The 17,058-nt window shown below is 40.3% G+C and overlaps 2 protein-coding genes across 2 annotated transcripts in view; both read right to left on the bottom strand.

The window, feature by feature from the left end:
- LOC115726524 (cysteine-rich receptor-like protein kinase 34) overlaps nucleotides 1-17,058 on the bottom strand; it is a 55,722-nt gene that overhangs the window by 19,782 nt on the left and 18,882 nt on the right. The window contains exons 2-5 of the mRNA XM_048276195.1: nucleotides 15,411-15,431; nucleotides 7,396-8,493; nucleotides 7,015-7,143; nucleotides 6,397-6,518 (exon numbers count right to left, since the gene is read on the bottom strand). Coding sequence (XP_048132152.1) covers nucleotides 6,397-6,518; nucleotides 7,015-7,143; nucleotides 7,396-8,467 — 1,323 coding nt within the window. The 5' untranslated portion in view covers nucleotides 8,468-8,493; nucleotides 15,411-15,431. The remainder of the gene's footprint in view (nucleotides 1-6,396; nucleotides 6,519-7,014; nucleotides 7,144-7,395; nucleotides 8,494-15,410; nucleotides 15,432-17,058) is intronic.
- Nucleotides 1-17,058, bottom strand: part of LOC115731290 (cysteine-rich receptor-like protein kinase 44) — a 101,955-nt gene that overhangs the window by 67,431 nt on the left and 17,466 nt on the right. The gene's annotated exons all lie outside the window — the stretch shown is intronic.

The following is a 17,058-nucleotide window of genomic DNA, read 5'->3' as shown; positions in this document are numbered from 1 at the left end:
GAAAAAGCCAAAAATTAATAAAAATTCCACATAATATTAAATAAAATTAAAAATTAGCTAAATAACTAAAAATTAAAATAAAAAATATATACGTTACGGTAATGGCCAGCGGGGTTCGTCGAGCCTCGGCTGGTCATTGGGGACCCCGCTAATGGCCGGTGAGCGCTCAACCTCACGGATCCAGCCTCGTGGCAGTTGCGCGAAGCCAGCCCAGACACGGTTGGGCGAGGCCGACCTAGCCACAGCTGGGCGAGCGAGGTCAGCCTCACCCTGAGCAGGGTTGGTCTACTAGTGGCCTTGGGTAGCTGGAGATGGTGGGTAGTTCCAATTTTGACTTCTTGTTTCACTCTACTTTCTGTGGTTGCTGTTGGTGTGATTGGTGGGACATTATAAATGTGTGTGAATTGAGCCTTTGCTTCATTTTCATAAATAATTTCTGCGTAATGTTGAGGTATCTTCTGTTTTTGCTGTTTTCTTAACTGAGTCCTGTGTCTTCTTAATTATTTATGGGGAAAAACAAAGGACATGTAGTGTAGGTATTTGATGAAAACCCCTTGAGCTAAAACTGAGTAGTTGTTGGAATTAAACATTGAATTAGATGGACCTCTGCTTCAACTTGAAATTTGGATAATCTCAGCTTGGAACCTTAATGGTTCAACGATCTACAATAGAAATTCGATTGTAACAAGGATAACAGAAATGGGGTTTCTAGTGCCGTCCCGCGAAGGTACATGGCGACTTGGATGAGCCCAAAGAGCAGCCCCTGCCCGTCTCCAAAAACCAGGCCTTTCAATTGTCAATCTCCTCCATCCCAGAGCTTACATTCCGAGAAGCAGAGGCCGAGGCACTGAGGCAGGCACGACAGCTCTCAGCGGTGAGGTCACCGCGACAGTAGCCAATGACGTAGAGGGTTTGGGAGGCACCGGAGATGGCGGCAGAGGCATTGGAGAAGCCATAGGTGAGGTACAAGGAGTTGGTGGTGGAGATGGAGGAGAGGAGGGTGGTGAGGGTGGTTTGGTAGGTGCTGTACACGGTGAAGTTGCCCGTCGAACCACATAAGCTCGCCGGGGTTGGGCATTTATGGTGGAAGCAAACATGAGAAGAAGCAAGAGATGAAGATTTGAAGGATCCATTTTTTTTCCCTTCGTTTCTTTCAGGATTTTCGGATCTTTCTTAGATTAATGTCAGGAGGCCAATAAATTGTGAATATTTAGTTTGTGTAGCTCCAATACAACTTTGCTTCGTCAAAATCAGTTTCGTCTACTTCCATTTTGGGGTGGGGGTTGTGGCCGCTTGAATTTAGTTGCAGAGATTCAATTAATTTCTCTCAAATTTGATAGAACACAAAATAAATAGATAATAGCTGTGGATATGTTACTATATGTATCAACTTTTTGCGATTACGTGTAATTTACATGCAATGCAACGACTTGATCGGACCGTACGGTGCATCATATGTTTCGCATAAAATATGACGTTTTTGAAAAATTATTTCAAAAAATTATTTTACAAGAAAATAATAATATTTTTTGGTGTGTGGCTGAGACCTAAAAATAAAATGAAACTTACTTTCAGCTTCATTGCTGAAGATGAGACGTATGAGTCGTCCTCTGTGGAGGTCGTGGTTGCAGTTTGGTAACGCCCAGGGAAAAAGAAGTGGCTGATAGAGATTGAAGTAGATGAGGACAATAAAGGAAGAAGTCCAATTCAAGAATCTTCAACTTTAGGCTGTGGATTTTTCCTACACAGGGCATGATGGTCCACTCAAAGCGCGTTTCATAATCAAGAAATTATGCTGACGCCAATGCGAACGTCCTTTTGTTTCGTGGAAAAAATTTTGATTTAAAAAATATTTTATAAAAAATGATTGCATATACCGCTTGAAATAATTAGCAAATGAGAATGTTTTCATTACCAATAAAGATTTATGTGTAATTGTTTTTGTAAACAATGAGAATACTTTTCGTCCGTTTATTTTTACAAATCATAGAAGCTACTGAATTTTGAAAAATGTTTTCTGCATCATTCATTATACCAAATAAACGGAGACCTGACATTCCAATATTCCATGATGGTGGCTTGAATGGTGCGGGCTGCTATTCCACAAACGTGAGGTCAAACTCACAGAGGCTAAAGTTGCATGTAGGAGCATTGCGTGCATAAAAATTTATGAGGACGAGTTTAAGGAACTTTGGCACTACGGCGAGCTGCGCCGATTTGTTTGTCGATCTCGGATCTCTGGATCACAAATGGAGAGTAGATCATGGATTTGGAGGCCCTTCAGTCTTGCTAAGGACCAGTCGCCCAAATGGCGTCGTGGGCATGCCTGAGAATTTGCAAATCAAAATAAATTGCTCAATCCGTTACTACTTATCATCACACTCATTGTGTTGTTACCTTTTGTAGGTAATTTATCATGCGTTCCCCACGTTTTGTTTCTTGACAAAAAAAAAAATTCTTGTTCACACCTACGTTTGCTTAGCCAAACATGGTGTGAAAGAGAGAGGAGAGCCCCCGCGGCGCCGGGGGGGTGGCGCGGGCGGGCTGGGGGTCGGGGCGGGCGCCAGGGGATGGGGAGGGGAGTAATTTGTGTTTGTTGCAGATGGGGGTTTAAGTGGATGGTGATGATGGCAGTTGGAAAGGTTGCATTGATGGTGACGGCGCTGGCGGTGGAGGAGTCTCAGGCAAGGCACGATGATATTAGATTATGACAGAGAAGAAGGATCTAGAAAATTAAGCTGTATATTATATTGAGGCACAAAGGCATAATAAATCGATACAGTGAATATTTTAGAATATATAAAAAAATAAACAACAATAAATATGGAATATATACACAATTAATAAAATATTCTAACACCCCCCATCAAACTCAAAATGAATCAAATAGCGAGATTTTGAAAATTAGATACTGAAAATGCGGCGTTGTAAGAGCCTTTGTAGAACCATCGGCCAACTAGTTCGCAGTCCCAATAAAAGGAAGAGAGATGGTTCGAGCCTAAAGATGATGACAAGTAAGATGGCAATCGATCTCAATATGCTTGGTGCACTCATGAAAAACTAGATTAGTCCTAATATGGATGGCACTCTTGATGTCACAATACAAAGGAGTGGGATCATGGAGTGAAACACCCATGTCAGCAAGCAACAATGAAGCCAGACAATCTCAATAGTAGTGTCAACCAAAGTGCGATACCCAGACTCGGTAGAGGAACGTAAGGCAATCTATTATTTCTTAGCACGCCAAGAAGTAGGAGAATTGCGAAGGAAAATGCAGAACCCCGTGATAGACTGACAATCAATTACATCATATGCCTAGTCAGCATCAAAATAAACACGTAACTTGAGATGATAAGAGGACGGTAAAAAAAATGACCATGTCAAAGTACCCCGAAGGTAGCGCAGAATCCGCAAAACAGCAGTATAATGGGTAAACCGAGGGGCAGAAACAAATTGACCGACAACATGAACCGCATAATCAATGTCAAGATGCAAAATAGTGAGATACACAAAACTACCAACCAGAATCCGAACGAGTTACATCGGAAAGAGGTTCCTCGTTGTCGGGGCAATGTTTCTGATACAACTCAATAGGAGTAAGTGCAATACAGGAATCTGAAAGTAGCAGCTCTAGAGAGAATATCAACGGTATACTTGAGTGAGAAAGAAGAATACTGCGAGAACTGCGAGCAATCTCAAGCCCAAGAAAATAGTGCAATGGAGCAAGATCCTTCATGGAAACATATCGCTGAAGATGCCTCTTGGTATGCGCAATATAATTAGAGTCATTGCCAATAATGACCATATTTTCACATAAAGAAGAAGAATAGTAAAGCTATAGGACGAAGTATGAATAAACAAAGCATGATCGGCCTCACTCCGAACAAATCCTACAAAACAAATAGCAGCAATAAACTTCTCCAACCAAGCACGCGGTGCTTGTTTGAGGTCATAAAGAGCTCACCAAAGACAAAAAACCTAACCAGGGGCGTGAGCTAGACCAGGTGGTGGTTGCTTAAAGATTTCTTCATGAAGATCCCCATGAAAAAAAGCATTCTTCACATCGAGCTCATAGAGAGGCCAGTTACGAATAGAAGCAATGGCCAGCAGAGTACGAACATAAGACATCTTCACTACCGGAGCGAAAGTCTCCTCATAATCAAGGCCACATTCTTGTGAGAAACTTCGGGCAAAAAAACGCTTCTTATAGCGCTTAATACTGCCATCAGAACAAGTCTTTAACTTGTAGATCCAACGACATGATACCAAGGATCAACCTGGTGGGAGAGGAACATGTTCTCAAGTACCAGTATTCTATAAAGAAAAAGGTTCATCAACCATGGCTTGATGCCACTCAGCATGTTTGGTTTTAAAACAATTAGAGCATAAATCTGACATTCGATGGTGGTGGCTTGAACAGCACGAGCTACAATTCCACAAACACGAGGTAAAACTCACATAGGCTAAAGTTGTTTCGTACGAGTATGGCGTGCATCTAACTTTATGCGGACGAGATTCGGAATTTTGGCACTATGGAGGATTCTATCAATTTGCTTGTCAATCTTGGATCTTTGGATCCCAAATAGAGGGTTGATCAAGGATTTGGAGGCTCATCGGTCTCGCCTGAGGCTGGCCGGCCCAAATGACAATATAAGCATGTCTGAAAATATCCATATCAACATAAATTGCTCAATCCGTTACTTCTTACTTTCATGTTCATGCCTACATTTGCTTAGCTAGAGAGAGAGTGCGTATGTCACGACACTGGTAGTGGAGTCTCGGTTGAGGCACGATGATGGCGCTCTAGTGCGGCAGCGGTGGTGACATCAAGCGAGGGGTGGTGATAGTTGAAGGAGGATTTTCCTCTATGAAAGAAAAAAGTGATTGCGGCAGCATCCCAACCATTCATATACAATGGTTGATGGGGCATCCTAGGGTGACAAAATTTTCAAATTTTTCGCCTTAGGCTGCTTTTGTTTTTGTTTTGTTTTGTTCTTTTTTTTAAGCGCCTTTTGGCTTAAAATCCACAGTCGCTTGGTGAGGTCAGCCTTTCCAAGCCATGGTGTCTCGTCGCCATCGCTAGGAGAGCTTGGCCAAGCCCACTAACGGCCGAGCCTCGCCATCGTCCACCGGCCTCGCCCAATGACAGTTGTTTGGAGTCGGCGGTGGCCGATGACGACCAAGGATGGAGGTTGGCGGCGATCCAAGCAGCCACAAGCAGAAGCTCGGGAAGACGTCGCAAGGAAAAAGAAGAATAGTAAATAAGAAAAAGATATAAAAATTTTAAAAATATCTAAACTATTAAAATATTATTAAAAATTATCCCGTCGGCGTCAACAGGTCCATATCAACGCCGGCTGTCCAAAGTTGGCGAGATGGAATGAACTAACACAAATATAAAAGGTTTATGATTGATTGGCATAAAAAAAGGTTTATGGTTGAATTGGCACAAATGTAAAATGTTTAGAACTGAACTGGAAAAATTAAAAGGTTAAGGACTGAACTAGTAAAAGTATAATAGGTTTAGGATTTTTTTTTTTTTGACAATTTTCTGGGTACACTTGTCATAAATTTATCACAAGTTAATTATTTAACTACAAAAAATCCTAAACCGGTAGACTTTAGACAAATTTGCACTCCATTAATTTTCTTTGAACTGGGTTGATACCATGAAGACTCCCAAACGAGTACACATGTGATAAAGAAGGGTAAAAACTCTAAATTGGGACATGCATCAATTGGCACGTGTCAACAAACTCAGCAATTTACTTGTACGATTTAACAAAAACTAACATAGGGTAAATTTGTTATTGTGCACTAGTTTTGAGTTTTTGGTGGTAAAAAAATTAGTTTAAATTTGTCATAAATATATCAGTTTAGAATTTTTTCGTGGCATCAACAATAATTTAGATCTGACGGGGTAGTAAAAAAAGTTTTCTTTCACCTATGAATTTTCATCGGATGATGATCTTTGGATGGTTGATATGTATCTTATCAGCTTATAAATATATATTTTTGAAAAGAAAATGTACGACTATTACATCATTGTTGCTGGGAGAAAACAAAAAAAACCAAAAAGAGAGGGAGACTATTTCTGACTTTGACGGATTGACCAAAGAGCAAATAAGCCTGGAGCTTAATGAGAATTCTTCCCCCTTCTTCCTGAAATGAATCCTTCGAGGCTAGCATTGCGTGCGAGCTCAAGTATAAGAATTATTTCCCCTTCTTCCAAGCAACACCCGTGCAGCTTAATCAAACTTCTGTGCTGAAGTCGGACCATCAGAGTGACCATTTTCAAGAGTGCCCTACAGTCAAATTTTCATTTGCAAGAAACAATGTTTATCTCCATGTAGCGATGTAATTCCCAAATCAACATCAAAGAAAATTTCGAGCTACCTGATACACTTTTCTGAATCCGCCTTCTCCAATCTTTTTGCCTTCTGAAAAGAAATTTGTGGCAGCCCCGATCTCGCTTATTTTGAACTGTGAGCTTTCATCAATTTCAACCTCCTCGTTTGCTGAAGAAAATGCAGAGCAATCAACATGAGATATCGAGAATCTGATCAGAAAAAAAGTTGCAATTTTCTTGTTCTTAACATGCCATTTGGGCTTTCTTGATCATTACACCAAAATGTAGGATTGGTTTTAGATGATGCACCGTCTCTCAGAAAGTGAATATCAAGGAATTATTTTACCCAACAACTATAATGTCGATTAAAGGTCACACCATTGCAATTTCATACGCTGTCTTCTCCTGTAATGAACTTTACATTGATTGGAAGACAAAAATTCTGCTTGTTTAGTGGAATAATGCAAAATAAAGGCCTTACAAAATATGTAAAGATGCCGAAGCAATAAGCATTAGGGGTGCTCGGTTTCAGAGTGGGAACATTAGGGGTGATCATATCACGTGGTACTCCCTCCACATTATTTAATCTTTGTGCTAAGCTTGATATGCAGTCATTCAATAACAACTAAAATGCAGAGCATAAAACAACCGATAAATCCACAAACCAGATAAGACCATCCATGGATTACTTCTTCTCCTTCTGATAAAGCAATGAGCGGAGATAACAACCATCACAATGAGAACTACCGAACCTACGACAACAACCGCAATGCGTAATGACTTCGAGATATTACCTGCCAACATCAAGTAATGCGTTTAATCCAATTTGAAATTGAAACTCATGATTGCTAGCATTTCACATTGAAATAATTCTTACTATAGCACGTATGTCCAAACATTTGGCTCTACTAATCCCCATTGATACATGGACATGCAATTTCATGTGTATCTTATAAGACTTTATCCCACATAGAAGGCGCAGACTTCTAAATGAGGGTTGTGATTCATGAATTTAAAATCAGCAGAATCCTTAAAATTGAACCAACCGTTGGGGACTAGGGCATTTGCAGGTGGAGGAACAGGAGGGTCGGCCTCGGCGACTGCAGTTGGTGGAGGTGGAGATGACGGAGGATTGCCCCGATTTACAGGTGGAGCAGGAGAGTCGTCCTTGGCGACTGCAATTGGTGGTGGTGGAGATGACAGAGGATTGCTCCGATTTGCAGGTGGAGCATGAGGGTCAGCGTCGGTGACTGTAGTTGGTGGTGGCGGAGATGACATAGGATTGCCCGGATTGGACTCGAAAAAAAGGTACAAGTCCCATCGGAAAATGCAGCTCGGCTTTTGAACAACGCCACCTTGAAATCCGTGGCAACATCCTTGATAATTATTTATGCATTCCAACAAGCAACTTTGGCAGTCAATCCGAGACAAATCAGGGCTGCACTGCAACAGTGCGAACATGGTCTGGAGGTTCGGCAAAACTGTGCTCCCCACCGCGAACTTGAGCTGTGACGTCCCCATCGAAGCCCTCGCTGCCAGCTCCACGTTCAAGTTCCTCCATATCGGATCGAACTCATTCTGATCCATCTGGATGTGGCCGGTGTTATAAAGCATTAATGTCGGAGACGTCTGCTTCACACCGTTCATCGGAGCATCAGAGTAACGGATGATGCACGGAGGACCTCCTGTCCCCCAGGTGGACGCAGCTTTCTGGGTCGGACACTTGATCATCAAATCTTCTGCAGCAGAGGTTATGCATTTGAAGCAAGTGTCGTTTGAAGAATCGCCTCTGCAGAAACCGAGCACGTAAACAACATCCGAGCCGTTCCCTACCTTACCGGAGTAGAACCCACCCTCCGAAGCGATGTCCCTAGCTAAAGAAGAGAGGGCTAGCTCGCGGTTCTTGGCATAGTTGCCGTTGGCCAAGAAGTTGCCGGTATTGTTGCAGTATTCAGCGTTGGAGAGGTGGACCGTTAGGATGTTAAGGCAGAGTAGGACAGATGGAAGACGAAGAAGAAAAAGAGGGATTGAAGGAGGCTGTGCAGGCCTGGTGGTTGCTGGCTGCTTTCGCTCCATTGTCGAAGATGAGAAGTACGAGTCGTCCTCTGTGGAGGTCATGTTTGGAGTCTGGTAATGCTTGGAGTCTGATAAAGATTGAAGTAGATGAGGAAAATAAAGGAAGAAGACCAGTACAAGAATCTTCAACTTTGGGCTGCAGATTTTTCCAACACAGGGGCATGATGGTCCATGTCAAAGCGCGTTTCATAGTCAAGAAATTATGCCAAGGCAAATGCTAAGGTCGGTTTGATTCGTGCACAAAAAAAAAAAAAAAGACTTGGAAATGAAAAGTATTGCCATTATCAATAATGATATAAGCGGTCCATTATTTTCTAAATCAATCATTTTCTTCAAAACAGCCTAAATCTGACATTTCATTGTGGTGGCTTGCACGATAAAGTTGTTTTGTAAGAGCATGGCGTCCATCTGACTTTATGTGGATGGGTTTTGAAACTCTGGCATTATGGAGGACTGTGTCGATTTTCTTGTCGATCTCGGATCTCTAGATCACGAATAGAGGGTTGATCAAGGATTTGGGGGCCCATTGGTCTCGCCTGGGACCGGTCGGCCCAAATGACAATATAAGCATGTCTGAAAAATATGCATATCAACATAAATTGCTCAATCCGTTACTTCTTACCTTTGTGTTCATGCCTACGTTTGCTTAGCCAGAGAGAGCCAGAGAGAGAGAGTGTGTGTGTAACAGCGCTGGTAGTGGAGTCTCGGGTGAGGCACGATGACGGTGCTTCAGTGCGGCAGCGGTGGCAACATCAGGCGAGGGGTGGTGATGGTTGAAGGAGGATTTTCCACTTTAAGAGAAAAAAGTGTCTGGGTTGCCGGGAAAGGAATGAGAGAGAGTACGGCAGCATCCCAACCTTTCGTATACAATGGTTGATGGGGCATCCTAGGGTGACAAATTTCCAAATTTGTCGCCTTAGGCTGCTTTTGTTGTTGTTTGGTTTTGTTTTGTTCCTTTTTTTGTTTCTTTAGCGCCTTTTGTTTTCAGATTTAAGAAACGCTTGATTTTCATTCTCTTTGAATTTTTCAGAAGTTGTCAGTGTAGACTTTAGTGAGTATGACCTCATGAAATTACAAAAAAAAAAAAAAAGTGAAAAACGAAAAAACCAGTTCGATTATATTTCAAGAAGAACTAAACCAGAAAAAATGGTTCAATTTTGTTCTTAACTACGATACAGTTTGTCCGGGTTTCATTTTTCTTTAAACCATAATTATGGTAATCTAACTTAGAAAATCTCCAACCAAATAAAAACTTAGAAAATCACTTTTCTCCTCAAGTAATAGCATCTTTGAGGGCATGAAAAGTTTACCCAGCATCCATCTGATATGCTTACCTAGCGGTTTCTTGTTGTAGCGGTCTTAATTAATGAGTGAATTAAACTCAAGCATCATTTAGTAAATTGGAGAATACCACAAAGGGCGAGAGAGTTGGAGAAAGAGAGGAGAAATATCTTATCATGAATAATCCTCCAAGACACGAAACTTGTCCTTCATCGTGGAGATCTGGAATCAATGAGATTACAACCAGATAGTCAATATGAGTTCTTTTAGCCGCACAATAAGGCTATGTTTGGTTCGGATTTCTAATAATGGGAAATTACCGAAAAGTTTATAATCCTATTGCAATTGTGACAATTTTTCCTTAAACCATTTTTTTTTTTTGGCCAATTCAATCTATCTGGTGAATTTTAGTCGGCCGGCCAACCTGCGAACTAATATTTTAATAATTTTTTTAGTTATTTTATTCTTTATTTTTTATTTTATTTTTCTTTTCTTTAGTTTTCCTTCCCCTTCCCTGTTCGACTTGTCATCGGTCCCAATTGGCGATTGGTCGGTGGACGACCGGCAAGGCTCGACGTCACCGTGGTTGGGCAAGATTGAGCCTCGCAGTCCTAGGTGAGATCAAGCACCACCTACTCCGCCAACATCAATAGTGATGTCCAGCAAACACTTTCGGGTAAGATCTCAACCTCGCGTAGCGATCCGACCTCGACAATGTCGCCGCCTAGCTCGAGTCCGACGCCTAACCACCAAGTGACGTCGTGGTGATCTCCATCGGATGACTAGCGGACCCCCCATCTTCGTTGACAAAGTTGCGGTCCGGACACGTCACAAGCCTAACTTTCGTCCTAAAATTGTAGCAATTCCAAGTGAGCAAACCTTCAGCAGAGCCTCACCAGCCAAGATCCGGCGAGTTTGAGTGTCAACATTGTTGGGCTTAGCCCCGCCTAGCCTAGCCACGATGAGGTTGAACCTTGCCAATCATCCTCTAGTTGGTCGGAGACCGACGATTGGCTGGAGGTAGAGCAGAGAATGGAAAGGGGAAGAAAAAAAAAAAAGAAAAGAAAAAGAAGAAAAAAAAAAAGATCGAAAAAATTATTAAATTATTAGATCGTTGGCCGGCCGACGATCGTGCAAGTAACAATAGGCCAAAATTTACCGAATGAACCGAATTGACACAATTGCAAAAAGTTTAGGATCGAATCGGAAAAAAAAAAGATTTTCAACTGAATTGGCATAATTGCAATAAGTTTAAGATTTTTTTTGGTAATTTTTCATTTCTGATCATGAAAAGATTAAAAAGAATAAGAAATGAAATTGATGGTTATATTATATCCACTGTTTGGTAAATTGCAGTAATAAAGTCAAATATTTTCACATCCTATCATATCCATTGCTTAGTATAAATAGCATATCGGTGTAAATGAACACAAAAATTGCACAACGAAGATGCTAAGAATTTCTCAAGACACTCTTATCACTTTATTAGCGACTACAACGAGCTCGGGGTTTGTGTTTTTGGCGCGTAGAATTCACTTGCAAGAGTTTATAAGGTGGAAAAAATAAATAAATAGAAAAACAAGAAGAAGAAAAGATGTCAGACAATTTCAAACCAAATAGCTCTATTTATTAGAATTAGTGTACATTCGTTTTGCTCTAGAACTTGTACGGATAACTACCTCCCGACACCAATGGAAATACTAGCAAATTGATCGAGTTAAGGGTGTACAACTAATTTATTCGGCTCTTAAAAGGACATAATAAGGAATTACTACTTGAACCAGGTGTCCGTTTCAATGTGATTCCGCTCAGGTCATATGCTGACCATCACAGTTCGGTTTGATTTAGATTTCCTGAAATTCCAAATTGAGCTGAAGTGTTGACACTTTTTAATTACATCCCAGTACCAATATCTTCTCTTATTCACGGGCAAAGATAACATTCTGACACAAATGCAAGTCTTATCGCCCAATTTATTGTATTTCGCGTCTTCCATCACTATCCCAAGTTATATCAGGTACTTTTCAATGGACTTTACTTCGAGATGGCGCATTGGTGTGAGTATTGTACCCGCAGAGAAGTTGCTTGTCCAGGGTTTCACGTTCAGTGTATGTTCGCTTACGACGCTCACTTGGATGCCATCACTTGTGTACTATGACTTTTATAAAACGTTCACTTAAATATCATAATTTTTTAATTTAGCATTTGAGTATCATAACTTTTAAAGAAATTACACCACAAGTGCCTGGCAGTGGCATTTGTAGTGAGCGGTTTTCGAAGTTATATAATTGAAGTGATCGATTGAGAATGATAAGTCTTCTAAATGAGCAGGATATGGAGTCATCACATTGTGGTGTTCTTTTCTCTGCGCATGATTTTTTCTGTCGAATATTGACAGTTCTACTCCTCTTGCAATGTTAATGACTTTTTTCACGTGAATTATCAAGCCCGAGTAAGATTGATGTCACATAATTAATTTTGAGACAAAGTTTGATCTTGACTTCCGTGATAACACGTTTATCTTTGTCTAACGTCAGTCCGCTATGATTTTATTCGTACTTTGAACAATGGGTACAAAGGTTCCCAAGTATATAATGCAATAGCGTCCGATAAAGGATGATAGACATTGAAATAGATAAGGACAATGACCAAAGGAAGCAATAGCTTTCGAAGTTGAATTTTTCTCACGCAGACCCTTATGGCCCGGGTCAAAAGTGCTTTTGCGTGACAAGACTGAACCGTAGAATATCGAACAATAAAATAAAGACTGCACAATAGGTCAAGAGTGCTTTTCCAACACGGACTCTTGTGATTTTTTGCAGTTTATATAAGTGTCGCGACCTAAAAAAAATAATTTCAGATTAATGAATTATCTTGCGAAGCACATACCGGCTCGGACGGAACTTGCGGCTCAATTTTGGGGATGCTTTGGCCATCTTCAATTGAACTGAGCTCGTTGGAGTGGCTAGTTATTTTGCCAAAAGAGGAATCTGGGAACAAACTAAAGTGGCGAATTGATAAAGCTTGGGAGAGTCTACATTAGGTTAATTATAAAAGTTAATCTGATAATCCATTAACTTAAAATTATTATTTTTAGGTCGCGACAATAAGAGAATTTTTTAGTGACCGTAAAACTAGTAGTATGCTTAAAGCTATACAAAAAAGAAGAAGCTACAATTAAATAAAATTGATATAGGATCCACTCTTTTAAGAATTTATGCTAATAATATATTTTTATTCTCATAGTCACCCAAAAACTGTCGTTCTAGTAATATCCTTTGTATAATATTTTAAAGGGTTGATGCCACAAAAAAGTCTAAATTAGAACACATGTCATAAATCTTTATCACAAAATAATTTTCTAATCACAAAAAATTCCAAATTGGTACACTCGTAATAAATTTATCCTTCATTAGTTTTCGTTAAATTGGGTTGATACAATGAAAGATCTCAAACCAATATGCTTGTGACAAAGGAGGGCAAAAATCCCAAACTGGATACTTGCAACTGTTACGTGTCATCCCACTTAGTAATTTGATGGAACAATTGAATAAAAAGAAGGGTAAATTTGTCACATGTGTATCTGTTTTGGATTTTTGACAATGAAAATTAATTTAAATTTATCATAAGTATATCAGTTTAGAATTTTTCGTTATATTAACCATATTTTAAATCCAACAAGGTCATACCTTTGACCTATGAATTTCCATCGGAGGATGCTCTTAGGATGGTTGATATGTATCTTATTAGCTTATAAATATATTCTTTTGAAAAAGATTATGCAAGACTATTACAACATTATTGCTGAGAGAAAACCCTAAAAAAGAGTGGAAACTATTTCTTTCAAACTTTGACAGACTGACCAAGGTCTACGCATGCTCTCGTCGCCACAACCTTGCCTTTTCTTCTTTTATTTTTATTATTTTAGTGTTTTTAACTTATTTTTTATTTTTTATTTTTTTATTTTTTATTTTTATTGCTAACTAGTATCCTCCGGCGAGTCACGTAGGAGCACTCAAATAATCATTAAAAATATTTGCACCAAAATGAACATCGTAGATAAATTTTGGCCCTTATGATGTTCTTCTACTTATAAATTCATAGGAGGATGATCTTTGGATGGTCAATATGTATCTTATCAGCTTACAAACATATTCTTTTGGAAAGAATATGTAGGATTATTACATCATAATTGCTGGGAGAAAACCAACAAAAAAAAAAAAAGTGGAAGATATCTCTCACTTTGACAGATTGACCAAGAACAAATAAGCCTGGTGCCCCCTTCTTCATGAAATGAATCCCCCGAGGATAGCATTGCGTACGAACTAGAGTGTAAGAATTCTTTCCCCTTCAGATTGTGCTGAAATCTGACCATCAGATTGACCATTTTCAGAAGTGCTACGGTCAAAAATTCATTTGCAAGAAACAATGTTTATCGATAAAATCCGAGCAGAAAAATAATCGATAAATCTACTAACCAGATGAGACCTTTCATGGATTAATTCTTCTCTTTATAATGAAGCAACACACGGAGACAATAACCATCACCAAGAGAACTGCCAAACGTAGCATAGAAACCACAATACGAAATGACTTCAAGATATCTCCTACCAACATCAAGCAATGCGTTTAATCCAATTTACAATTAAAACTCATGATTGTTAGCATTTCAGATTAAAATGATTTTTTCTATTAATCCCCATTGATCCATGGGTAGGCAATTTCATGCGTATCGGATAAGGCTTCTGAATGAGAGTCGTGATTCGTGAATTTAAAATCCGGAAAAACCTTAAAATTGAACCAACCATCTGTGACTGCAGTTGGTGGTGGCGGAGATGACGGAAGATTTCCCAGATTGGACTCGAAAAACGGGTACAAGTCCCATCGGAAAATGCAGCTCGGCTTTTGAACAATGCCCCCTTGTTTTCCGTGGCAACATCCTTGATAATCGTTTATGCATTCCAGCAAGCAACTCTGGCAATCAGTCCGAGACAAATCGGGGCTGCACTGCAACAAAGCGAACAGGGTCTGGTGGTTCGGCAACAGCATGCTCCCTGTGGCGAACTTGAGCTCTGACGTCCCCATCGAAGCCCTCCCTGCCAGCTCCTCGGTCAAGTTCCTCCATATCGGATCGAACTGATCCTGATCCATCTGGATGTGGCCGGTGTTATAAACCTTTGATGTCGGAAACGTCTGCTTCCTGCTGAACATAGGACGATCGGCATAACGGATGATGCACGGAGGATCTCCCCACCAGGTGGACGCAGCTTTCTGGGTCGGACACTTGATCATCAAATCTTCCGCAGCAGCGCTTACGCACTTAAAGCAAGTGTCGTTCGAAGAGTCGCCTCTGCAGAAACCCAGCGCATAAACAACGTCCGACCCTTTCCCTACCTTCCCGGAGTAGAACCCACCATTTGAAGCCATGTTGCTAGCCAGAGAAGAGAGGACAAGCTCACGGTTCTTGGCGTAATTGCTGGCGGCAACGAAGTCGCCAATGTCGTAGCAGTGTTCGGCGCCAGAGAGGCCGAACGTTGCGATGTGAAGACAGAGAAGGACGCAAGGAAGACGAAGAAGAAAAAGAGGGATTGAAGGAGGCTGTGCAGACATGGTGCGTGCTGGCTGCTTCACCTCCATTATCGAAGATGAGATGAGAAGTGTGAGTCGTCCCCTGTGGACGCCATGTTTGGAGTCTGGGGTCGAGAAAAAAACGTGGTTGATAAAGGAAGAAGACCATCACAAGAATCTTCAACTTTAGGCTGTAGATTTTTTCCAACACGGCATGGTCCATGTCAAAACGCGTTTCATAATCAATAAATTATGCCAATGCAAACGCCAAGGCTGGTTCCTTCGTAGAAAAAAAAAATTAAAAAAATATTTTTCAAAATATGATGGCTTGTGTCGCCTCAAATAAGTAGCAAATGAAAAATATTTTCATAATTGAGAAAAATTCATATCTAAACATTTTAATGATGAATGAGCATACTTTTTGTCCATTTATTTTTACAAATCATAGAAGGGATTGATTTTCAAAAAATGTTTTCTATATCAAATTCATTTTTTTGCGAAACATACCAAGTCTAAATCTGGCATTCCATGATGGTGGCTTGAAGGCTTCGTATATTTTGTAAGAGGACTGCAAAGTCTCTGGAGCAATAATTCAACATGGAAGACTTTGATATGGTCAGGAAATCACTTACCTAGCGGTTTCTTTTGTAAGCAATCTTAATGAACGAGCGAATCAAACCCAAGTATCATTTAGTAAATTGGAGCATTCAGTGATACAACAGAGGGCGAGAGAGTTGGAGAAAGAGACGAGAAATATCTTATCATGAGTAATCCTCCAAGACACGAAACTTGTCCTTTAGTTTGGATTTCTAATGAGAGTAAATTATTAAAAAAAGTCCCAAGCCTATTGCGATTATATCAATTCCGTCATAGACCTTTTTTTTTGTTGATTCAGTCCTATACATTTTGCAATTATGCCAATTCAGTCCATCAATGATTTTGGTTGGTCAGCTCTGATGTGGATGCCAGCCGGCCGGTGAGCTAATATTATAATATATATTTTTTATTTTTTATTTTGATTTTATTGTTTTCCTTTCTTCTTGTTTTTTTAGCTCTAGTCGGACGCCTAGCCACTAAGTGATGTCGTGGCAATCTCCATCGAACGACTAGTGGAACCCCATGCTGTGACGACACCCAGCGTGAAGCAACCCTCTAGTTACTTGTGCCCCACCATTGCGAGTTCCATCCTCAATGACGAAGTTGCAATCCAGACACGCCACGAGCCTAACATTTCCTTAAATTCCAGCAGTTCCAGGCGATATCTCAAACCAGCGAGCAAACCTTCAGTAGAGCCTCATCATGGTCTGGGGAGGCTGACCTTGCCAGCCCAGATCTGGCATGTCGAGTGCACCATTGTTGGGCGAAGCTTGCCTCGCAAGATCTAGGCTGGCAAGGCTCGACCTTCCTCGCCCAGCCATTGCGGGGTCAAGCCTCATTGGTTGTCCTCTGGCCAAACGTCAACCGCAACCAGTTGGAGATAGAACAGGGTAGGGCAAGGAAAAAAAAAAGATAATAAAAGAAATAAAAGAAATTTAAAAATTATTAAAATATTATGTTGTTAGCTAGCTGGCATTCACGTCGGCATCGGCAAGCCAAAATTTACCGGATGTATTAAATTGACACAGTTACAAAAGATATAGGACTGAATAGGCAAAAAAAAAAAAAAGGTTTAGGACTAAATTGGCACAATTGCAATATGTTTATGAATTTTTTGGTAATTTTTTCTTTCTAATCATGATAGGATTGAACATGATAAGAAATCAAATCCATGAATTTCACTATAC

Source organism: Rhodamnia argentea, chromosome 3 (genome assembly GCF_020921035.1).
Source record: "Rhodamnia argentea isolate NSW1041297 chromosome 3, ASM2092103v1, whole genome shotgun sequence".
Lineage (NCBI taxonomy): Eukaryota > Viridiplantae > Streptophyta > Magnoliopsida > Myrtales > Myrtaceae > Rhodamnia > Rhodamnia argentea.
This window is presented reverse-complemented; position numbering and strand designations above follow the sequence as displayed.